The 24,872-nt window shown below is 44.7% G+C and overlaps 1 protein-coding gene across 3 annotated transcripts; it reads left to right on the plus strand.

Annotated features, from left to right (window-relative positions):
• Positions 1-941: 941 nt before the first annotated feature.
• TSEN15 (tRNA splicing endonuclease subunit 15) lies at positions 942-24,526 on the plus strand. Of its 3 annotated transcripts, none has more exons than XM_033915266.1 (4): positions 942-1,090; positions 6,321-6,402; positions 16,433-16,568; positions 23,417-24,526. In XM_033915266.1, the coding sequence occupies exons 1-4, from the start codon at positions 1,079-1,081 to the stop codon at positions 23,619-23,621; spliced, it is 435 nt and encodes a 144-aa protein (XP_033771157.1). In that variant the 5' UTR covers positions 942-1,078; the 3' UTR covers positions 23,622-24,526. The 3 variants fall into 3 exon arrangements, with proteins under 3 accessions (XP_033771157.1, XP_033771158.1, XP_033771156.1); XM_033915267.1 differs by lacking the exon at positions 942-1,090 and adding an exon at positions 1,153-1,290; XM_033915265.1 differs by lacking the exon at positions 942-1,090 and adding an exon at positions 1,277-1,395.
• Positions 24,527-24,872: the final 346 nt, after the last annotated feature.

The raw sequence follows: 24,872 nt of genomic DNA on the forward strand, positions 1-24,872 counted from the left end.
AAAGAGGCACTGGGGGCACTAAAGACATGGGAAGGAGACACCGGGGGCACTAAGGACATAGGAAGTGAAGAGGGAGGGAATAGAAAGGAACAATTGTTGGGCCCGAGTGCAGAAAGAAAGAAAGGACAGAAGGAAACGCAACCAGAGACTCATGAAATCACCAGACAGCAAAGGTAGGAAAAATGATTTTATTTTCAATTTAGTGATCAAAACGTGTCAGTTTTGAGAATTTATATCTGCTGTCAATATTTTGCACTATATTTGTCTATTTTTCTATAGTTACTGAGGTGACCTAGCTCGCGGAGATGGGACGGAAGCGGGTTTTTTAAATTTTAGTCCTAGTAATTTCCCAGTCTACAAAATAGTTCTTTTATTTCTGCCGGTCCACGGGTGTAAAAAGGTTGAAAAACACTGGTCTAGAAAATAACACTCATAGAAAATGCTTTAAGAATGTAATATTAAAAGTTGTTAAAAAGGAAAATAACTCAAAATTGCAGTAACATAAAGCTACAAGGCACAGCAAGGTCTTGCAGTTACATATTCCAAGGCACTGTACGAACGTACGAACGCACAGTGCCCGCGTGCATAATCGCAGGAGCGTAGGGAACTCTTCGCAGGCTCGTGCTGGCTCCTTGAGCACGAGCCAGCACGAGCAAACTGCGGCTCCGGATGGAATGGCTCTCCATAGAGATCTCCAAGGGTTGGTCTGGCGCCTCTCCTCCAAACACCTCCCAGATAACTTCAACAAGGGGGAAGTCGAGTTAGCCCAAGGTATCAACGTCTCCTGCTGTGAGAGGTAAACGCAAACCAGGGGAAAATAAACCCCCAGATACTCAACAATCCACACAGGATCCCTCTCCCTCGCTCTGACCCCCTCCCCATCCCCGAGTCAAGCATTACTCTCCGTCTCTTGGCTCTTTCTCGAACTCCCCGCGTTTGATCTTCCAATCGCGGACGCCTCCGAGGCAGCTTTTTCCCGCCTTCGGCCCCGCCCCCTCCGACGTAACCCCACTGTTTCCGGCAGGACGTCATTCGGCGGAGGAAACCGGCGGCGCTGCTTAGGGAGCGACCTTTAAGCATGAGTTTGAAGGTAGGATTGGGGGCTTGAGGTTGAGGGAGAGGTGCAGGATTGCGGGCGGGGAGGGGATGGAGAGGAGCTCTCGTAGGTTTTGTAGTTGCTTGAGCACCGTCAATAATGAGCAAAACGCTTGAGTCCAGGGAGAGGTACTTTCCGATCATTTTGGAAAAGTCGGCTGCTATGGTGCATGATGTGAGGGCAGTCGAATGGATGTGAGTATGATCCCTCTTCATTCTCCTGAGAACCCAGCAGCTATTTTCCCCAGCCTCAAACTCCAGGGACCTGTTCGACTGCTCACTCTGCTTTTGTCTCTGGATGTGAGTTTGCCTAGGGTCTGGGAAGAAGCGGACTAGGCTAGGATATGGCAGTGGTTAAAGATGCTGACACTTTTCTGGTGACTCAGAGGCTTAGCATTTGATGCTTTTAAAAATATCCCCAACGAGTATTCACATTAAGATAAATTTGGTTTTGAACATTTTACACGTGTTGCCAAATTAACACACTTCTGGTGGATCATGCAAATCTCTCTGATGCATACAGTACCTTGTAAGGAATACAGGCAGTTCCTTTTTTTTTTTTTCTAGTTCAATAATTAAAAAAAAAAAAAAAAAAAAGGAACTGCCTGTATTCCTTACAAGGTACTGTATGCATCAGAGAGTTACAAATGCCCAACTTAAGTATGACTCGTACTTAAGAACGTAGTTGTGGCTTCATTTGATTGCATTGATTAGTATTCCCAGTGACATAGACTCCTACAGTTCTCCTGTAACAGATTTAAGAATGGAATGAAGTACGTGTATGTAAAACCGCTTTGAGTGTGGTTGTAAAACTACAGAAATGCGGTATTCAAGTCCTAATTCCTTGCCCTTACATTAAGAACAGTGTGTGGTTGTGCTTGCTGTACCTTCGAGGGAACACTGAGGGACAGCAGGGAGCAGAGATAAGCAGCAAGAATTTTAAAATCTACAAGTTCTGAATTACATACAAATCTGACTTAAAAACAGCTTTAAAAACATAACTTGTTCTTAACCTAGGGACTGCCTGTATGCAGAAACTCTGCTAACATGTCAAATCAAGGGGCTAGGCAATGAGCAGCAATTGAAATAATGCCATCTCTTCAGATGTTGATCTAATGATTCTAGGGAGGGAAAATCTATGCATGGCACCAACTTTTACCATATGTGGAGCAAAGCAACAGCTGCAAATGATGACATCAGTTTTCTGCATGGGACTTACCAGTAGACAGGGCCAGATTAAGGCATGCTGATAGAGTCCCCACAAACCCTCAAGCCTGCTAATAATACAGTGTACTAAATTTGAGGGTAATAAAGACCAGCTTGTGGTCATATACCTATTTTAAAAGGGAAAGCATGTGCATGGTTTCATTTAAAATTACCTGCAGACATTTATACCTGTTGAGGTATGTGCAGATTTGTGGTTTTATTTTACATGGTTATATGTAAAATACATACATAGATACCCAAATCCTGCCCCTAGGGATACCTTTGCTGAGAATGGCACAATGAGGTGATTGCTTCAGGTTGCAAATCGTTGGGAGCTGAAGCACATACTAGAGAATGACACTGAGACAAATTTATCCCCGTCCCTGCAGGAACTCAATTTCCCTGTTGCGTCGACTTTTCTTGCTGTCCCTGCCCCATTCTTGTAAACTCTATTTTAACTGCACAAGCCTCAAACACTTATGATTTTAAAGAGTTTGAGGCTTGTGCAGTTGAGGACGGAGCTTGCAGGAATGGGGCAGGGGACAGGAAGAGAACTCGCGGGGATGGGACGGAAAAATGAGTTCCCGCGGGGATGGGAAAATATTTGTCTCTGTGTCATTCTCTAGCACATACCCCTCCCTCACCCCAAAACACTTCTGCTCTCGTTTTGCTTTCTGGCTGGAGGAGGTTACTCTCTATTGCACTTCCTTTACCTGGGCCGATGAGCAAGATACTATTGGAAAAACCCCTCTAAAAACAACTGAGAAGCAAAAAGAGTTACATTGGAGCCTGTACATGCATCCAGCATTTACCAGTCTTGCCCTCTCTGACATAAATATGGCTGTCTAATTTTGACAGGGAGGCAGATACTGTAAGTGCATAGTCCTGGCAGCCCTTGTCTGTGTCCTGCCCATGCTTCATCTACATTGGGGATTTTTAACCAGTAGTGCCTGCACCCCAAAGGGTGAAGAAGTCAGACAGGGTGCAGAGAAGGGTCTTGAAATCCGAGGCAGTTATTGAAACTTACTGGTCAAAATGAAGGCAGTTATTAGGACAGTTTTCAGAGGAATTTGCTCAAGTAATTTAATAGCTGGGTAAGTTCTTTGGGCTGAAAATGTTGGATTTAGCATTGTTAGCAGCTAACAACCCCATGTGTAGCAGTCAATAGTTACTAGTGGTTAGGAAGAGGGTTGAAGGGTTTCATTGATCAGTTTAAAGTAGGGGTGTCAAACCTTTTGGCTTCCCTGGGCCGCATTGGCCGAAAACAATTTTTCTGGGGCCACGCAAATGCTGCAGCAAGACAGAGGAGAGAGCTGACAAGACAGTAAATACCCTGGGGCAGCAGAGGAAAACACTGCATCGCCCTTGACCAGGGCCGCACAAAATACTTCATGGGGCCGCAGGTTAGACACCCCTGGTTTAGATGGGGGACCAAGAAAGGTTTAGATCCCCTGGGCTATGTGTATGTCTCCCCATGTGTTGTAAGTTAAGCACATATTTGCAGAATAGCTCATAAGGTGCTTTGCTGGCACTTTTGTGGGTATGTGTATAAGTGCTGGTATTCTAAACATCATAAAATTGCCCTTAAAAGGCCTGATTAAGGTGTTATCCTATTCTGTATCGATGTGAAAAGACCTAAGACTTTGGCAAGTCAGACCCAGAATTGGAAACATCCTTAATACATAGAATCTTATATTAACCGTTGTATGTTAACTAGTAATTAATGTCAAATGAAAACGGTACTTAGTTCAATAAAGTTATGATACATTTCTTTAATATTTGATAACTAGGCATTATACTTTCAGTGCACTATGTAGCCCCTCCATTGTGCCTGAACTACACAATGTAATAAGCTATGTCATCCTGTTTACACCCTATAATTTTGCTTGCACTGTATAGTTTGTTTCTGTTTAAGTGCTCTTGAGGTTCACAGTAATTTACACATAAACACAATACTGTATTCATGTCAGCACTCACCCCTTCCTTTACAAAGCCGCCTATGAGCGTTCGAGCTGCCACTGCCGCAGCCAGCGCTAAAAACGCTAGCGCAGCTTTCTAAAGGAGGGGGGTAAAACAACAAAATGCATAATGCAAGTGCTATGACTATGATGAGCCTGATATAGGAATGAGGTTCATATCTGCTATAGTATGTGCAAAATTAAGACCAGAAATGCAGCAAAGAAAACGTAAAAAAAAAATTGTAGGCCCAGGATGGCTTAAGGACCTTTAAGAATATATTATAAAAAATATATACAAATTAATAATACATATGTAATATGATATCTTGATTGTTCAAAGATTTTATACATCAGCCAACTTCCTGATGTGTTTTAGCAACTACATGCATTAGAGCTACAGGCTCTAATAATGTAAACGTAGTGAGCAGCCAGGTTTTCTATGGATGGGTAAAATGAATATGACAAATGGCACATGATGTAAAAGGTTCCAAAATATTATTTTTATTAATTATTCATATTAATTCTCAAAAGGTTATTATGTCACCGGGAGATCTTTACAGATGCCAAAACGCTGGCCTTCTTGACAAAGATCTTGACTTGATAATTTGTTGCTCCTCAATATGTACCTTTTGTCCTGCATGACATCATTACTTGTCAGCCAATCCATTAACAGAGGCTGTCTAATCTAAACCTTAGAAATTTGGACAAAGAACTTCCATTTAACATGGAATAAAAGTTTCAGAAATCATATTTTTTGTTTACATTCATTTCTGAATATACATTATTACATATCCAAAGAAACTTTGAATCCAAACTGCTGAAAAGTTCTTTTCCCTATCGGCACATGAAAAAAGGAGGAGGGGCTGTTCCCCCTCCTGCTCTGTTCTTTACAAGAACTGACAGTTTCAAATTTCACACAAATTTAGAAAACCCAGATGTTGTCTCCCAGGCTTCCTTTAAGTTTCTTTAGGTTGCAAATATATAAAATATGTTTTTCAAAACCCACTCTCATATTTAGTATACCTTCACAATTCATAGACCAGCAGTTCTGTTTAGATGTAGTGGAAGATTAACAGGCAGTAAGCCACTCAGGAGTGGGTTATCACTGTTGTACCAAGGTCTGAGCTAAAGAGAACAAATCTGCCTATCCACTAAGACTGAGGGCTCCTTTACTAAGGTGCGCTAGCGTTTTTAGCGCACACAGGATATTGCCGCGCACTACGTGGCTAGAACTAAAGCCAGCTCGATGTTGGCGTTAAGGTCTAGTGCATGCGGCAATTCAGCACGCGCTATTCCGCGTGTTAATGCCCTAACGCACCTTAGTAAAAGGAGCCCTGAGTGTAAGATGGCGCCACAAAACTAATATTGGTCAAATTTAAAGCGGGGAGAGCTGTTTTTGTGTAGCATCGCCATCTCTCTCTCTCTGAGGCCAGATTCTCGGGCAGTCTGGTTTGCAATTTGAAAGTGGTGGCCTACATTTCTGGCAACTGGATTTTTGGGCTTGTACTGTAGTATACTTGAAGAAAAGACAACGTGCAGGAAGAAACATCTTTCCCTTTATCAGAAAGGAAGACTGCAGAATGTTAACACCTGCTGTTTTAAAGACTAGCAAAAACTAGTTTATAAATGGTTAAGAGAGTTGCTTCATCATGTTGCTTCTCTTTATTGTATAATGAGTTGAATATTAAATATAAGTGGAATATTTTGCAAAAGAAACACTAATACAAGCTGAATATATAATTATATAGGACCATAATTAATCTCTTTCTGTAGCTACATGTGGAGAAGCCCCCCAAAAGAAAAAGATGTCAATGGTGTGAGTAATTAGTGCAAAGTATATAGTTGAAAAAGTCTCTAAAGATGGGAAAGTAGAAATCAATGGTGTGAGTAAAGCATAAATAAACTTTCACCTTAATTTTTACTGTGGCAATCCAGAGAACATGATTGGATTGGGGTACTTCCAGGGAGGATAGGGACAGTGCTCTAATGCACACGCTTTGTATGGAAAGTGAATTTTGTTAAGCAAAGTCTCTCATAATTACTTGATAATTTGAATTTCAGTTATTGGAGATGATGGCCTTGGATGTAGCTGACGCTACTCAAGTGTATGCAGCATTCTTGGTATACCTGGATCTTTTGGAAGGTGAGTTAGAGAGCAGTAGTTGACATAAAAGGATAAGAGAAATTTTTGTGAACATGGATACCATAACTGTAAGACGTCAAGATTTTCTGATTCTGCTACATATACAGTACACAGGAGTCCATACTTTAATATTTGATTCCTACGTCCTGCAAAACTGCAGAAGGGTATCACTTTGAGATCTTGAACTCCTCCCCTTCTCAGTGGAGAATGGCTCCCTCTTCAGTTTTTCCTTCTGCAGACAAACTCAGAAAATATGTTCTGATATGCTCTGCTTCTTTTTGTTATTTTCAGTTATTTTTCTGTCTGAGTTTTGAATTTCCTTGTAGTTTCAGTGCTCAGAGGTCCCCTTCTTGGGCTTACTCTACCGGGGAAAAGACCCAGCCTTGTGTTGGTGGACTGTTGCTCCCAGGCCAATCTCATCGAGTATCTGCTTTATGTCCCTTCTGGAGTTCAGAGTCTGTCCCTGTGGGAGTGGCTCACCTGCTGATTTCATCAGAGGCTTGAGCACAGGCTGTGGGACCCCTCTGTAACAACCTGCTGGATATCAGGGAGACAGCTATGATATTTCTCCCCCCATTGCTGTGTGAGGAATCTCAAGGGTGGGAGTCCCTGGTTGTGATCTATTCAACTGGCAGCCAAAAGAATGCCTTCGACAGTTGAGGTCTGAATCTGAGGCAGAAATCCTTTCCCTGCAGACAGGCTGATTCAGGCAAACAGGTACCGGAAGTCACAGTAAGTACTCTCATTATTCCCTATATGGAGCATCAGGGGTGTCTGTAAATTTCTTTTATCCCAGGACAAGCAGGCATGATATTCTCACATGTGGGTGACGTCATCTACGGAGCCCCAGCGCGGACAGCTTTTCAAGCAAACTTGATTGAAGTTTCAAGTTTGCACACTGCACCACGCATGTGCTAGCCTTCTTGCCCACTAGAGGGCGCATCCCCACCTCGTGGTCCTCAGTTCAATTTCATCCGCGGAGCCAGAAGCCCTGTGGAAAATTGTGCTCGTGTTTGCCTTCTGTCGCCGCGGCTGTGTACTGATTTTCGACGCGGTCGCTGCGTTTTCTACTGTTTCTTTCCTTGTTTTAAAAAAAAAAATAAATAAATAAAGTGTTTCGTTTTCGATCGCTCCGGGGGCTCCCGGTAGCCGTGGCCGAGGAACCTCGTCTGTTCCCGGCCTCGTTTTGGGCCCATGTCCCGGCCCGTAACGGGATTTAAGAAGTGTGGTCGGTGTGACCGACTTTTGTCGATCACAGACCCTCACAGGTGCTGTTTAAGGTGCTTGGGGCCCCAACACCCGACAGCATCGTGTGCTAAGTGTGCCACCTTCCAGAAAAGGGCTCTTACACGCCGCAAGGCCCGCATGGCGGAACTTTTCGCCGTCGAGACCCCGACGGGGAAGGCCTCGAGTTCGGCCCCGGCCTCGACCTCGGCCTCGACCTCGGCATCGGGTCCCTCTGCTACACCTTCGCTGCCCTCGAAGCCGGTTGCCTCGCAAAAACAGGCCTCGGGTAAGTCTCCACTTCCCTCCTCAGCTCCAGGATCAACCAGGAAGCCATCCTCGGGCTCTTCGTCGGCGGGGGCGTCGGCCTCTGCCCAGCCCAAGGTATCTAAGTCGATAGCCCCGAGGGAATACTCGAGACCGAGGTCGCCCTCTGAGGAGCATCGACAGGTGTTGCCGCCGGGGCTGTCGATCCCGGCATTCCAGGACTTGCTCCGGGCGTTAATCTCCTCGGAGCTGTCCGGGGCCATTGAGCACCTGCAGCAGGCTTCGGCCTCGACTGCTTCGGTCTCGGCGGCCCCGCAGGGGGCGACCTCGGCCTCGGGTACCGGGGCTTCGGCGCCCGAGGCACCCTCGGTCTCGACCTCGGCGCTCCCCTCGGACCCGACCTCGATGGGACAGCCTGAGTGTAGAGTGCAGTCCCGGGACAAGCTGTGCCGGGTGCGGAGGATCTCGTCTACCTCGTCCTCGAGGTCCTCGCGGGGCTCCTCGCCTTCGGGCAAGCCTCGGGCGAGGCGCCGGCCGAAGAAGGCCAAGCGGTCTCGGGCCTCGCCTCGGAGGCGCGGTCGCTCGACGCCGCCCGAGGGCGAGTCCTTACGGGTTGAGGAACTCCGCCTCGATAACCCCAATCTGTTGCGGTCCCCGATCAGGGAGAGTTCCCGTGCCTCCTCGCCGGGACGGAAGGGACGGGCCTCCATACCCCGCACCCCGGGGGGTTCCCCCAGGGGTTCCTTCAGGCGGGCTCGGTCCCCGACCCCTTCGAGGTCACGGGACCGTGCCTCGTGGGGATCGGGATCCGGTAAGGAGCTGAGGTACTCTCTCCAGGCCTCTCCCTTCGGCTCGACGGGGAGATCTCGGACACCTTCTCCGCCTGCAAGAACTTCATCTTTTTCAAAGTTCGTGCATGATATGGCGAAGGCTTTGGGGGTGGACCTGTTGGCGGGTTCCCATTATACTAAAGAATTTTTGGAGGAGCAGGATCTTCCTGCTCCCCCACGGGAATCCCCTCGCCTCCCGCTGAACAAGGTCCTCCATCAGACCTTGCTTCGGAATTTGGAGGCCCCTCTTACAGTCGCGGTAGTGCCCACCAAGATGGAATCAAAATACCGGACGATTCCTCCTAAGGGGTTTGACAAGGGGCAACTCTCGCACCAATCGCTCCTGGTGGAGTAGGCGCTTAAGAGGTCACAACCTTCCAGGGTCTCTGCTGCGGTCCCCCCTGGGAGGGAAGGTCGGACCCTCGATAAATTTGGCCGTCGCCTTTATGCGAATTCTCAGATGGCGACGAGGGTCCTAAATTATGCTTTTTCCTATTCTTCATACTTAAGAACAATGGTGAAGGACCTTCCCGAATTCCAGGTGGTGATCCCGGATTCTCATAGGGACAGGTTCGCCACCTTTATGTCGAACCTTTCCCAACTGCGCCTGTATCTGTTCCATGCGGTATACGACGCATTTGAACTTGCCTCGAGGGTATCGGCCTGTGCGGTAGCTATGCGCCGGCTGGCGTGGCTGCGTACCCTCGAGATGGACCCCAACCTGCAGGAGCGATTGGCGAATCTACCCTGCGTGGGGTCGGAGTTGTTCGACGACTCCTTGGAGGCGGCGACCAAGAGGCTTTCGGACCAAGAGCGCTCTCTAGCCTCCCTGGTGCGCCCCAAGCCTAAGACCACGCCGCAAAGGGCTTTTCGGCAGCCTCCTAGGCGGTACCCCCAGAAAACGACGCCAGCTTTTTCGAGACCTCCACCCCGACGTCCACCCCAACAGGGTAGGGGAGGTCCCTCCAAGCCCGCTGCGCAGGGGGCTTCCAAGCCTGCGCCGTCCTTTTGACGGGATAGGCGGCTGGGGGCTGGCCCCCGCCGCGATGTCGCTAAACCCCCTTCCCATCGGGGGTCGGCTCACGGCCTTTGCCGGGGCTTGGTCAGAGATTACGTCAGACGCATGGGTGCTCCGGACCGTCTCAGAGGGCTATTCGCTCAATTTCTCTGTGCAGCCTCCAGACATGCCACCCGGAGTTTGCCCGCCCAATCGGAGCCAGTTGACCCTTCTCCTGGACGCAGCCAGGGCATTGTTGCGCCTCCGGGCAGTCGAATTGGTGCCTCGCGACCAGAGGGGCAGGGGGTTTTACTCCCGTTACTTTTTGGTCCCAAAGAAGACCGGGGACTTGTGCCCTATTTTGGACCTCCGGAAGCTCAACAAGTTCCTGGTCCGGGAGAAGTTCCGTATGTTATCGCTTCCGATTCTGTATCCTCTGCTGGAGGAGGGGGATTGGATGTGCTCCCTGGACTTGAAGGAAGCGTATACCCATGTTCCGGTGCATCCCGACTTTCGCAAGTTTTTAAGATTTCAAGTGGGAGAGTTACACCTCCAGTACCGGGTCCTCCCTTTCGGCCTGGCTTCGTCCCCTCGGGTGTTCACGAAGTGTATGGTGGTGGTCGCGGCTGCCCTGCGCTCCCGGGGGATGCAGGTCTTTCCCTATCTGGACGATTGGCTGATCAAGGCCCCGACCAGGGAGGGAGTTATTTCAGCGACCCAACAGACTATCTCACTTCTTCAGGGTCTAGGGTTCGAAGTGAACTTTCCCAAGTCTCACTTGTGCCCGGCTCAATCCCTCCAGTTTATAGGAGCCGTGCTGGACACGGTTCTCCTCCGAGCGTTCCTCCCCTCTCCTCGGTTGGAGGCACTGCTTCGATTGGGTCGTCAGGTCTCGCTGATGCCTGTAGTATCGGCTCAGCGCATGATGGTGCTTCTGGGTCACATGGCATCGACGGTCCAGGTGACGCCGTTCGCCCGATTGCATCTGAGGCTTCCTCAGTGGACGTTGGCCTCGCAGTGGCGTCAGGATCGCGACCCAGTATCTCGTCCAATAACGGTGACTCCTTCTTTGAGACGCTCGCTCCGTTGGTGGACCAACTCTTCCAATCTTTCCGGGGGTTTGCTCTTTCGCGTTCCTCCGCATCGCAAAGTCCTGACAACGGACTCTTCGGAGTATGCGTGGGGGGCACATCTCGACGGTCTTCGAACGCAGGGTCTATGGTCGGCCGAGGACCGTCGTTGTCACATCAATGTGTTGGAGCTTCGTGCCATTTTTCTGGCTGCTCGAGCTTTCTGTCATCTCCTGCGCGATCAAGTAGTGCTCGTCAGGACAGACAACCAGGTGGCCATGTATTATGTAAACAAGCAAGGGGGGACGGGCTCTTGGCCTCTGTGCCAGGAAGCCCTGCGCCTTTGGACATGGGCAGTCTCTCAGAACATATTCTTGCGTGCGGTTTACATTCAGGGAGAGATGAATTGTCTGGCAGACAAACTCAGTCGTCTTCTCCAGCCGCACGAGTGGTCGCTGAACTCCCGGGTTCTACGCGAGGTCTTCGACCGCTGGGGGACTCCTCAGGTGGATCTGTTTGCCTCACCCGAGACTCACAAACTACCCCTCTACTGTTCTCGGATGTACTCCCGGGACCGTCTCAAGGCCGATGCATTTCTTCTCGACTGGGAAGGGAGGTTCCTTTATGCGTTCCCTCCTTTTCCTCTGATCTTGAGAACGCTGGTGCATCTCAAATCGACTGGAGCCATTATGATTCTCATTGCGCCTCGTTGGCCCAGACAGCACTGGTTTTCCCTGCTGCTTCAACTCAGTGTCAGGGAACCTCTACTTCTGCCTGTCTTTCCCTCTCTGCTGTCTCAGAGTCGGGGTTCGCTGTTACATCCCAATCTTCAGTCTTTGCATCTGACGGCTTGGTTCCTTTCCCCTTGACTTCGGTTCCTGTTTCTCAGTCAGTACGGGAAATTTTGGAAGCCTCTCGGAAGGTCTCGACTAGGCTTTGTTATTCCCAGAAGTGGACCAGATTTTCATCCTGGTGCTTCTCGAACCACCTGGACCCGAGTTCGGTTCCCGTGTCTTCGGTGCTGGAATATCTGTTGCATCTGTCGAATTCTGGTCTGAAGACGACTTCCATTCGAGTGCATCTCAGTGCCATTGTAGCATTCCATCGACATCTCGAGGGTCGTTCCCTTTCTCTGCATCCTCTGGTTTCTCGTTTCATGAGGGGTCTTGTGAATGTCCATCCTCCTCTGAAACCTCCTCCTGTAGTGTGGGATCTTAATGTGGTCTTAGCTCAACTGATGAAGCCGCCTTTTGAGCCTATCGACAAATCTCTTCTTAAGTTTCTCACTTGGAAAGTGGTCTTTTTGATTGCGCTCACGTCCGCTCGTCGGATTAGCGAGCTGCAGGCTTTGGTTGCGGATCCTCCTTTCACTGTGTTTCATCATGACAAGGTGGTTCTTCGCACCCATCCTAAATTTTTGCCTAAGGTTGTGTCTGATTTCCACCTCAATCAGTCTATTGTTCTTCCGGTATTTTTCCCGAAGCCCCACTCTCATCCTGGTGAGGCGGCGCTTCACACGCTTGACTGTAAGAGGGCGTTGGCTTTTTATCTCCAACGTACTAAGTCTCATCGGAAGGTTCCTCAATTGTTTTTGTCCTTTGATCCTAATCGGGTGGGACATCCGGTTTCCAAGCGCACCTTGTCCAACTGGTTAGCTGCTTGTATTTCTTTTTGCTACGCTCAGGCTGGTCTCCCGCTCTCGGGTCGAGTCACGGGGCATAAGGTTGCTTCGGTTGCTTTCCTCCGATCAACTCCTATGGAAGACATATGTAAAGCTGCCACTTGGTCTTCGGTTCATACGTTCACCTCCCACTACTGTCTGGACACTTTGTCCAGAAGCGACGGCCGGTTTGGCCAGTCGGTGTTACGTAACCTGTTTTCATAAATTGCCATCCTCCCACCTACCCTTTTTGGTTGGCTTGGAGGTCACCCACATGTGAGAATATCATGCCTGCTTGTCCTGGGATAAAGCACAGTTACTTACCGTAACAGGTGTTATCCAGGGACAGCAGGCATATATTCTCACAACCCGCCCACCTCCCCGGGGATGGCTTCTTTGCTGGTTATGGAACTGAGGACCACGAGGTGGGGATGCGCCCTCTAGTGGGCAAGAAGGCTAGCACATGCGTGGTGCAGTGTGCAAACTTGAAACTTCAATCAAGTTTGCTTGAAAAGCTGTCCGCGCTGGGGCTCCGTAGATGACGTCACCCACATGTGAGAATATATGCCTGCTGTCCCTGGATAACACCTGTTACGGTAAGTAACTGTGCTTTTTAGAGGGATAAGGATTCAGTTCCCCCTCCTCCGAAAACCCTAAAATTGCTATTTTTTATTTTTTGATCTAGCTCCAAAGGCCCGTTTGTGGTGCGTTTTTCTTGATGGCGGCAATTTTGGATTTTTAGTGATCTTTTTTAAACATTATTTTTTCTGCCTCAAAATGACTTGATTTTACAAGAACTATCTCTCATGGATGCCCCAGGCTATTCTAATACCAAATCCTGTGTTTTTTGCACAGAGTTACCGGTTGAGGAGCAGCAGTGTAATACCGCTGCCCCTTACTTTCTGCTGCTTTCTCTTCTCTTCTCTTTTCCCTGCCTGACTCTCTCCTGCTTAGTCTGTCTCCTCTTCCTGCCCAACTCTCTCCTGCCTGTCTGCCCCGCCCTCAGGGCACACTGGATGACTCACCGTTGGCCCCTCACCTTTTAAGGGGGAGCTCCGGATCAGTTGTAGATGATGTCGGAGGGGTGGGCGGAGCTACTTTTCGCCACTGCCCCTCACTTTCTGCTGCTTTTTCTTCTCTCTTCTCTGCCTGACTCTCTCCTGCTTAGTCTGCTTCCTCTTTCTGCCCAACTCTCTCCTGCCTGTCTGCCCCGCCATTCATTGCTCTACGGGGTGGTGAATGGCCTTGTCCCCGTACCCACGGCAACCAGTATTTTTCCTTCCCCTTTCAGCAGGTTACCCGTGGCTACTCGTGGGTAACATTCACCATGTCATTCTGTAGTTCTTACCTCAATAATCTGGGTTCTGTTAAGATACATAGGAGTCCATACTGCCCTCCCTATATGCATACTTTTGATTGGTCTGATTTCTGCCTCAGACATTGCCAGCATCCATCTTGGGACCTCTTCTACAGTTCTTCAGAGATGTTGTTACAGGAATTCCTATTCTCTTTCCATTTGGAGGGTTCTCTAGCCCCTACTAGTTGAACTTAACAGGTTGGCTTTTAACTACTCATGCGTGATTTATTGTTCACTGTTTGCTCATTAAATGTTTATTGATCATTATTCTCTTTCCTAAGTTTCAGAGCAGAGCAGAATGTTTGTTGCCGGGGATGTTCCCCATGCCCCTCCTTCTCTTTTCTTCTGTTTCAGTGGAGTTTGATTGTTGTGGTACTAACTGAAGAGGAAGCTGTTCTCCACTGCAGAAGGGGAAGAGTTCAAGAGCTTAAAGTGGTACCCTTCTGCAGTTTCACGGGAAGTAGGAATCAACAGCTAAAGTGCGCTATGTAAGCTATGTATCATAACAGAACCCAGACAAGATAAGAACCTAATCTTTTGTTCTATTGGAATTCTTTGTATCTGTAGGTAGTACATATTAATCTTTATTTACTTAGGCTCCGATTCTGTAAACTCAATCATTTTTTATTTGTTAAAATTAGTTTTTAGTGGCATTTTCAATTACCTTGCCACTTTTAAGCCAATTAATTAATTTTTGAGTTCCATGCAGAACTATGCTAATTGAGCCTCCTAGTGGCACCTAGCACAGGTGCTATTTATAGAATTGGGTCCTTGATTTCATTTTGATCATTTCTTTTCTGAAATAGTTCATTTGGGAAGTGATTATTGCTTTGCAGAGTTTCTCTTTATAAATATTTTGTATCCTGAGTTTTCAAACTTGGTAGGAATAATAGTTTAGTTTATTGATTTATATTCTGCCTGTTACCTGAGTAGATCCCAACAAACATATATATTCATAAAAATGCAAATTAATATACAATAAAAACAAATAAAACAGAAATATTCCACAGACAGTTTCATGTAATGACCCATACTTCTTCATTTAAGACCCACTTTAATAAGCCTCAATAATTAACCCCCCCTTTTCCAAAACCATAGTGCAGTTTTTAGCGTTGGTTGTGGCAGCTTAAATGCTCATAGGAATTCTATGAGCATCGGGTGCTAAAAACTGCGCTACGGTTTTGTAAAAGTAGGGGTAAGTGTAATTCTAATGATTTTAAAAAATTTTCCAGTATCGCTCAGTATTCTAATTTATGTGGGAAACTGTTTCCACAGTAGTGAACCTGCAATTGAAAATGCTCTTTGCCTGGTTTCCTCAAAATGGATTTCCCTCAGTGCTGGGATAGTCAGATGTAATTTTCTTTATGGGGAAGCCCAATACAGAGATGTTTCAATTCCTGCTGTTCAGAAATTGCCCCCATACAGCCCACTGGTGGGAACTGTAATTATAGGATGACTAAGAAACTAGCAGAACCTGGCCTTATATTGGATCAATATACGCCATCGTCAGCTTATATTGATCCAATGAGGAAGCTGTAGCCATGTTAAGGCAAAGATAAGTATTGCTTGTTTTTGAACTATCACATATAGCATAACTAAAGGGGTTGTTTCGCCAATGATAGAATACTGGAGGGGAGTTAAAGAGCAATTTAAGCTCCCCTTCATAGCTCCAGAGCAATGTTTGCCCTGCAGCTTCTGAGGCGTTTTTCCCCTGTTCAGCTTTATTTCCTTGTAATTAAATCCAGTGTTGATAAGGGGTTAAGCCACTGAGCATTTCTGCTACCAGCGCATGATTTAACTGGCGATATATTGTTTGATTTATTTGCATAGTTTAATAAAGTACATATAGGGCTCCTTTTACTAAGCTGTGGTCGAGGCTCTGGCGCTCATAGGAATCCCATGAGCATTGGAGCATTTAATGTTCCGGGCCACAGTAGAATTCTCTACCGCGGCTTAGCAAAACCCAGTGATAGTTATGCGTCATGTATTGTTACTAGCACTGACACACACGCAATTATACCTTTCCCTTTGGGGCGAATAAGGTTACCTCAGTTTATATTCGAGTATATACAGTATATATCAACTCTGTCCTATCGAGCTTTATATATATATATATATATATATATATATATATATATATATATATGATGTACTGGATGGTAAATGGTTTAAATTAATTTTACGATTGGATCTGTTTGCCTATTTGTTTTATATATATGTTGAATGTTGGATTTTTATGGTCTGTTTCCATTTATTCTGACAAGAATTTCAAGATTGTGTGGATTATAAGTAAGTAAGGGGGTCTTTTACTTAGGCGCGCTAGCCAATTTAGCACGCACTAAATGCTAACGCATTCATAGAATATAATGGGCGCATTAGCATCTAGCACACCTTAGTAGAAGACCCCCTAAATTAATAAATTGACTGAAAAGTTGAGTAGGCCAGAAGGGAAGGCAGCTAGCGGACTAAGAGTTTGCACGCATGTTTAGAATTGTAAAGATACATGGCATCATGACTCTTGTGAGCTATATCTACATGTAAACAAGCAGGAAGAAGCGGATTCCATAATCCCCTGTCTCAAGTCGTAAAGCTTTCACTGATGCTTTGAACTGTTCTGCTCTGCAGCTAGGAATTGGTGGGAAGTGACATATCGAGGTATATCAGAACTGCAGATGATCTGCCTGTATGGTTGTGAGAGAGAAGCACAGAGCTCCCAGGTGGTAGTGCCGACCCCTGTCACAGTGTCATACAGTCAGGAGAGGTAAGTGAGCAGCAGCAGTATGCTATAAGAGAAATCAAAGTACTGCCAATTGAAACAGCGGATATGCTCAAACTAGTTTTGGGGAAAAAAAAGAAATCTAGATGCTACCTTGGCAAGTACCTATAGGCCAGTTCAGGGCAGGATTAATCCTTCAATGGGCCCTACCTAGGCACACTAGTACACTGGGTTCCCTGGCCCTGCCTTGCCCAGGTCCCTACCCCTGTCTGACTATGCTAGTGAACAATACAAAGCTGACATAGGCCCAGATTCACTAAAGATAGTGGAGTCGATCACTGTTGGCCGATTCCTGGCCAATTTTAAAACAGTGATTGATTCACTATCTTCATTGCATGCAAATCATTTGCATGCAAACGCCCGACTCAAACCGATTGTATTACACATGCAAAATAACAGCCCGATTTAAAAAAAAAATTAATTAAGCCCCCATACCCCCTCCCGACAAGTGCCCTTTCCCCCTCCCTCTCCGAACTCCAAAAGAAAAATGTGTCCCCATCCCCTCTGATCCCCAATGCCACTGCTTCTAAATTATGACAGGAGGGATTCCCACTCCCTCCTGCAATCAGTCCCACTCCCAACTTCCCCCCAAAAAAAACAAACGGAGGAGGGATGCTGACTCTTTCCTGCCACCCACCGGACGCCCCCACCCCGTTTCCAGTCCCCTCCCCACCGCCCCTCCCCATACCTGTAATGGAGCAGGAGGGGTGCTCAGTCCCTCCTGCTCCAGTGACTCCAGCAACGCGTCTGAGGCCTTAGGCCCCGCTCCGGTGCATCATGTGATCTCTTCTGCGATCTGCCCCTCCATCCCCCACAAATGCAACTTCTGACAAAGCAGAGATAAATTTTCAAGGCAGCCGATAGGAGTTGCTGCTGTGGGAGATGGATTTCATTGATTGGAGGATGAATGGGAAGGGGGGCAATGTCGGGCCACGCTGGGAAATAGGTGGGAGATGCCAGGCCAAGGGACCCCCTGGAGCAAAGCATCAGGCCTCCTCGGGCCTGAGGCACATGCCTTCTGGGCCTACCCTTTAATCCAGCCCTGGGCCTGTTTCTAAATTGCCATTTGTGATCAAATTGCTAGATTCATGAGTTACTTGTTAGGTATGTAAATTTTCTCTTAAAGAGTGTGGTTTAGTTTTCGATCAGGATTCAGCACTTGAACTTTGTTATGATCTTTATTGGATGATGCAGATATAGCAGGGAGGATCAACTTTGCTTTTTTGTTCTTGACCTGTCAGCTACTTTTGATACCATTAGTAACACAACATTAATGAGTCATTTGTTGGGTCTAAGCAGCAGATTAGATACATTATTTCCAGTTAGTTGATATCAAGTGGTTATTAGAGGGTTGGTGAAGGGGATTTGTTCATGTCTCTCTCCATTCTGCCCACCCCTAGCGATCCTCCCTGTCTTCAATTCTCTTTAATCTTTGGCAGCTATAGTTTGTACATAATCCACATAAATATAAACAGTTATGTCTCCCGTGTATGCAGGTTGTAGGATCTTTTATCTTTTTTAATGTAATCATCAAATAGGGGAACTTTGGGAATGGCAAAAAAAAAACCAGATAAAAATTTCATGGGAACAAAATGGAAATCCTTTTGGAGGGAAAATCGTCACTTCCCTCCAGATTCCCTGCAATATTATGATCAGGAAATTGTTTGAAAATTGTGGAGAAAGTGAATATTTTGTGTCTCTTCACTCTTAATCTGTCTCTTGAGACTTATCCTCCAATTTTTAGATGGTGGCGGTCAACTTTTTTTTTTTTAAATGCTTATTGTTGCCAGCTGATTTAGCCCCTGATATTCAGTGCTGGGCCATGTCCAAGCACTGGCACTGAATATTGGGGACTAAATCTGGTCGGAACAGGCAGCTGGAACTTATGCGGACCCAGCTAAATATCTGGCCACACACAAGTAAACAATCCCCAGAGACCCCTTGGGCCTATCTAAATTCCTGGTGGCCCAGTGGAGGGGTCATTGGAAATAGGAGCACAGCCCCTTTGCTCCTGCCCTTTAGCCTGGTGCCTCCAAAATGACTGCCGCAACCTTTTGCATTGGTTTACAGTACTACACAAGCTTAAACTAGTATTGTTCTGTGTATGTTTTTGACCTGACTTGCCATCGTCACTACCAGCACACTAGCACAACTTTGCTACAGGCTAGCTTTTGCGGTCTGTGACCTGTCACCATGAATAAGGGAATACTGCTATAGTGGGCCACCCCCATATCTTTCCATATAATGTGGGCCAGAGAAAGAGGGGAGTTGGGGGGGAGGGGGTAATGGTGCTGGGCAGAGAATGGAGGAAAAAGAAGGGGCCGTTTGGTAAAAGCAGAGAGCAGATAGATGTTGTGCTTGAGTCACTGCTAATAAAGGAGGGTATTGTGTCAAAGCTGGAGGAGACTATGGTGTAGTGGTTAGAGCTACAGCCTCAACCCCCAGAGGCTGTGGGTTGAAACCCTGCACTGCTCCTTGTGACTCTGGGCAAGTCACCTAATCCTCCACTGCCCCAGGTATATTAGATAGATTGTGAGCCCACCAGGACAGATAGTGAAAATGCTTGAGGTACCTATATGTAAACCACTTTGAGTGTGGTTGTAAAACTACAAGTCCCAATCCCTTTTCCCTTCTCCTTTACAAATCCCTTGTTGCCAGTGAATAAATCTTTTCTGATCCATCTGTATGAGCTCTGGCAGATACTCTCCAAATCTACCCTCAAGATTTGTGTCCATATTAAGGAGGAAGATTATTTCTTAATAGCACCTCTATCAGAACCTGTGTCATCTCTTTGAAGAAGCTCCCCTCATCTAAAATACTATTATTTAAATTGGAGAATGGCCCCAGAACTGTAAACTTCAGGATTTTATAAAACTCCAGTTTGAAACCACCTTATCCAGGTGCAGCCTCTGAATTACCACATAGATCTCCCCTACTCAAAAAAGGGCATTGAGGGCCTACTGCTGCTCCCCTATTTAGGACAAACATAGCCCCTTGCAAAAGGAAGTATGAAATCTTAATACTCATCTACCCAGGGGAATGGGAGGTCATGTGATGCAGTGAGCCAGGAGGCAGCATTTTTCCATCGAACAAAATCTGGCTTGTATTAACAGTGAATCTCTACTTCCTGTATGACTTTAAGGTGTATTGTCAAATTTGTTTATAAGATCAGATCTGATATAGCTACAAAACCTGCAGAAAAGGATAAAGAAAAATCCAAATCCAACACGACTTGTGAGGGCAAGATGGCGGAGTACCAGGAAAAAGGCCATGCATTAGATGACACATTGTTGCAATACTCATCCACCTAACATAAGAACATAAGCAATGCCTCCGCTGGGTCTGAGATGCGCTTTTCACAGTACCAGCATCTCTGAACCAACTGGTAATTTTTGGCCGTGAAAAGCTGGCAACGATAGCGAATTGCCTGGAGTGCTTGTTTAAATATTAATGAGCCCATTTTAATAGTCATGACCTCGTTGTACTACATTTGCATGGCAGAGTCAGACCCTGCTAGGAAGCTCGGAAAAGGCCACGGTGAGCCATTCAGATAATCGGCCATTAAAATACTGGCACACTAAACTGGTTGGAACCCGTTTAGTGACTATCGTTAAAGGCACGGTAAGTTTTGAGAATCCAGCCTTTGAATTGGCAAAAATTTACTTTTAGTTTTTTTTTCTCTCTCTCCTTTATGTATTATGGTAGTAGGTGTCCAAATCCAGCAAACACAATCTTAATAACAAATGGCAATTCAGTGATAATGTGCCGATTCTTTTTTTTTTTTTTTTCCTACCATACAATGATTCACTTCAGTTTTAGAACAGCTACCTGTTCGCTAGTTAATCCCTTCAGTTCCTTTGTCGAAGAGTGTTTGGATCAGCTGCTAATGAAACCTGAATTCAATGACTTTCTGACTATTTTAGCCTTCCCACTGTTCACAGTAGCAGCACAAGCGCTTAATTGTTCTCTGGACTCCTCTGGGATATGCTGCCTCAGGTTTCATACACACATTCCCTAGCATGAGTGACTGAAAGTGACCTGGGTAAGGCATTGTAGCCATTGTTCCAAATGTTTTCTTGCAGGGCTCTGTCTGGATGAAAATGACCATGGACGGGAGCTAGAGTTGCCTTTTCAGAGCCAGAACCTGGGCCACTTATATCACAGGATATTTTGTACTCTTACTCGCTAATGTCATAACTGTAACATTACTGTACAGAAATTCTACATTCATTATTCAAACTAAGCACCAATAAAAGGGAGGGTGGACTTCCTGCAATAATAAAAGAGTTGTTATGTTTAGTGATTTGCAGCATGAAGAATTTCATATGCTTTTCTCATCTAAGACTTTATGAGGATTTGTACTGTAGTTCCAGTGTTTATTTGAAAAAACCTTCAGCAGATGATCTGTAGAGAGCAGACTTTTTTTTTTTTTTTTCTTCTCAAACCTGTGTCTTTATTTCTTAGGTAGAAATTTGCTAAGGCATATAATCAAACTAGGACCTTAAGATCTACAGCTCATAACCTTCTTACCATTCCCTCATTGAAACATATCAGTACAATGAGGACCACATTTTCTCTGTTAGTGCCCCCTCTCTTTGGAACAGTATCCCGAATTACTTACGCGAAAAAAACAACTCTTGCCAATTTTAAGGTGCAGATAAAGACATTTCTTTTCCTACTTAAACTGTCCTTTTAAGGATGACTTCGATTCAAGAAAGGTTTCCACCGTCAGTTCCCCCTCCCTTTTTTATTCTTTCCCTTGAGTGTTTTCTTTCTATCAATTGTAGTTCTAACCCTTCTTCCCATTCGTCAATGTCTTTTTTTTTTTTTTTTAAGTCACATCCCCTGGTTTATTTTGGTTTAAATTGTATGTTAATTGGCGCATTGTTTTGGCGTTTTTGTACACCGCCTAGAAAGTGGCAATTTAGCACGCACTAAAACCGCTATTGCAGCTTAGTAAAAGGAGCCCTTAGTCTGAGGTCATGTATGCCTACGGCTGCTTCTTTCACATGTGATCATGTCATGTCTCTCTCTCTCATTTTTTCTATGTTACAAAAAAGTTATAGATAAAACTGAGCCTTTGATTCCATCTGTGTGTTACTAGAAAAAACAAACAAACTGGGAGTCCTAAATATAACCACACTTACATCATACAATTTTCCATATTTATTCAGTAGCCTTCTTGGAAAGCTTGGGAGAAAAATACTTCATCATATTCTTATTTATCTTTTCATTTTTTAGGTGTTTTTTTCTTTTCTTTTTTAGCAAGCTTGGTCACTTGAAGGGTTGCAGAAAACAACCAGGTCTATGTATATAGGTACTTTTGTTTCAGGTCTTTTTTTACACATCTTCATCTATGAAGACAAGCTTGTAAATATCTTTTCTATATTGCTCATTAGGTCATTTTATTGTACACAGTATCATTTTTTACACATGCATGATGAAACATTTTATTGTATAGGCTCCAATTTAGTAAGGGTTTATTATTTTAGTGTTAAATATAATATATCTGGGAGCTAACAAAAAAATCCTGAAAAGGCTAACAATAATTCAAAAATACAGCAGTTCGTCTGATTTATGGGCTGAAAAAATATGATCATATTAGCCCATATTATCAGCAGTTATACTAGTTGCCTTTCAGAGCTAGGGTGCTATTTAAATTTGCTTATATTTGCTTCAAAACATTGTTTGGCTTGGCTCCAGCTTACCTGTCTTCATAATTTGAACTATATGGGATTAAAAAGTCTGCTCGAAGAATCAATTTCTTTGCCTATCCTACACTAAAACATTGCCGTTATAAAAGATTTCTTGATAAAACGTTGCATTTTGGGTAGGCAAATTGAACAATTGGTTAAGTACAATAATTTCCCAGATTCAGTCTTATTACACCGTTCGAAAATCTATGAAAACGTATCTTTTTGAAAAATTTGTAAATTAAATGTCAATTATACTCTGTATTCTCTAAGAATGTATTGTCAGTGAACTGTTCAGTCTCTCTTGAATGTGAACTAAATGGTATGGCAGTATACAAGAATAAAGTTTTATTATTATTATTATCAAAACGTGCCAATAGATGCTTGTCTCTTTTACATGATCGAACATACTGAAGAGAATAGACTTAGTAGACAAAGACAGGTTGTTCACCCTCTCCAAGGTAGGGAGAACGAAAAGGCACTCTCTCAAGTTAAAAGGGGATAGATTCCGTACAAACGTAAAGAAGTTCTTCTTCACCCAGAGAGTGGTAGAAAACTGGAACACTCTTCCGGAGTCTGTTATAGGGGAAAACACCCTCCAGGGTTTCAAGACGAAGGTGGACAAGTTCTTGCTAAACTGGTGAGACTGAACTCATTTGGAGCACTGGTCTTGACCTAGGGGCCGCCGCGTGAGCGGACTGCTGGGCAGGATGGACCACTGGTCTGACCCAGCAGTGGCAATTCTAATGTTCTTATCCATTTTCTGCCACTTTTATTTTCGTGCAGCAAATCTGTAAGCTTTGTCTTGGTCGTTAGGCTTGCTCTATAGTTTGGAAGACACGTTGACAGTAGTCAGGTTAACCTCCTTATCTCTATAGGCAAGGTACACCACTTCTATAATGTTAGGATGAAACACTTGAACTGGTCCTGTACTACTGTTGCTTTGTCAGGACATTAGTCAATAGTGGTACTTCTAGGAGACGGAAATTCACTGGAAGGTAGCAGTAATTATTCTTAAATCTTTAAGACCATCTACATTTATTTGGCTGTCAGCCAGAAAAATCAAAAGGAGGAAGTGATGTGATATGTGTGACGGTGTCTAAGACAAGTATTAAAATGCAGATTTTTTTTCTTTTTCAGGATAAGAAAGATTATGGAAATAGCTTGCAAAACTGAGAATAAACAGAACACCCCCATGGCCGTCATTCTAGCTATTGTGGAATCGGACTCGACCATAGTTTATTATAAATTGACTGATGGCTTTGTGGTTCCGGAACCTCCTGAATGTTTGCAAGACATGGACAATAAACAATGGCGGAAAAAGAGAAGAAAATTTCTAAAATGATAACGCTACTGCAGTTGTTTGTCAGAAACAAAAGCCACAGTTTTCAGTCTGACTTGAGGAACAGCCTGGAAGCTTCAATTCCATTCTTCTACCACTACTTCAAGAGACATTTAAATGCAATATTTTGAAAGTGAAATGTTATATTTTTGTATGTTAGCTGCTATGTAACAGTTCTACTAGGGTTCCTGCTAGGTTTGTTCGGTTTTTGTCTTTGTGTTAAATTTGTCTAGTAACTTTCAGTGTGATTTGAAATGATCTATGATCATCAGTTGCTTGTGGCAAAGAAAAATACAAGCGCATTTGCTAAACATAATTAAATGTGTATTAGATGTAAATTATAATCCCATTTATTTCAAACAAGTCAGTATCCAGAATTGTGTATTCTGCTTTTCATATGTGACACATTCTTGTATGACGGAGAGCTGTAAACAGAGGACACTGTAATTCTAGAGGCGCGGGACCTTCTTCCTCATTTCCTGGCTACAGCTGTCAGATTCTGGAAGTATTCATGTACATATGTGTTTTAGGATTTATTTTTTTTTAACACTTCAATCCAAGCAGCTTTTCAGAGACTGTTCCAAAAATATTGCAAGAGTTAGGTGAAGGATTACCTCCAGACAGATATTTTCAGTGACACAGACTCAGGAAACCAGCATGGAGAGACATCGTTTCTAGGCTAGAAGCCTTAATTAGTCTTCTGTTGATGCCAAATAAAATGGCAGAAAATTAGATTGGTAACTTTGAAGGGCACAAGCCCACTTTGTTAGTAGCAGTGTACGGAAACATTGAATGACATAATAATACTCTTCATTCAGAAACATATCATATAGAATATGTACATATTCTTTATCCCAGACCATATGAACCTGTAGATTTTTTAAAATAAAGACTGGTTTGAAAAGGTACCCATAGCTCTTTGGGATTATGTCTTTATACATACATTATATAAGAAAGAACAGCAATAAATGAATTAGAGCTTCACAGAAAGATGGCAAATTTGTGGAACAGCTGCTCACTGGAAGTTATAGAGATAAAAACTATATCTGAATTCAAGAAAACTTCAGACAGGTACATAGGATCTCAGAGGGGAAGGGAGTGTAGATGGCATGGTTGTGAGACTGGATAGGTCATATGCTTTCTATCTGCCTTTATGTTGCTATGTTTCTGTGTGTTATTATTTAACAATATATACTAAGGGAGAAATTAATATTAAACTGTGATAATATCCAAATAAATACGCTTGTATCACAG

This window comes from Geotrypetes seraphini, chromosome 12, assembly GCF_902459505.1.
Source record: "Geotrypetes seraphini chromosome 12, aGeoSer1.1, whole genome shotgun sequence".
Lineage (NCBI taxonomy): Eukaryota > Metazoa > Chordata > Amphibia > Gymnophiona > Dermophiidae > Geotrypetes > Geotrypetes seraphini.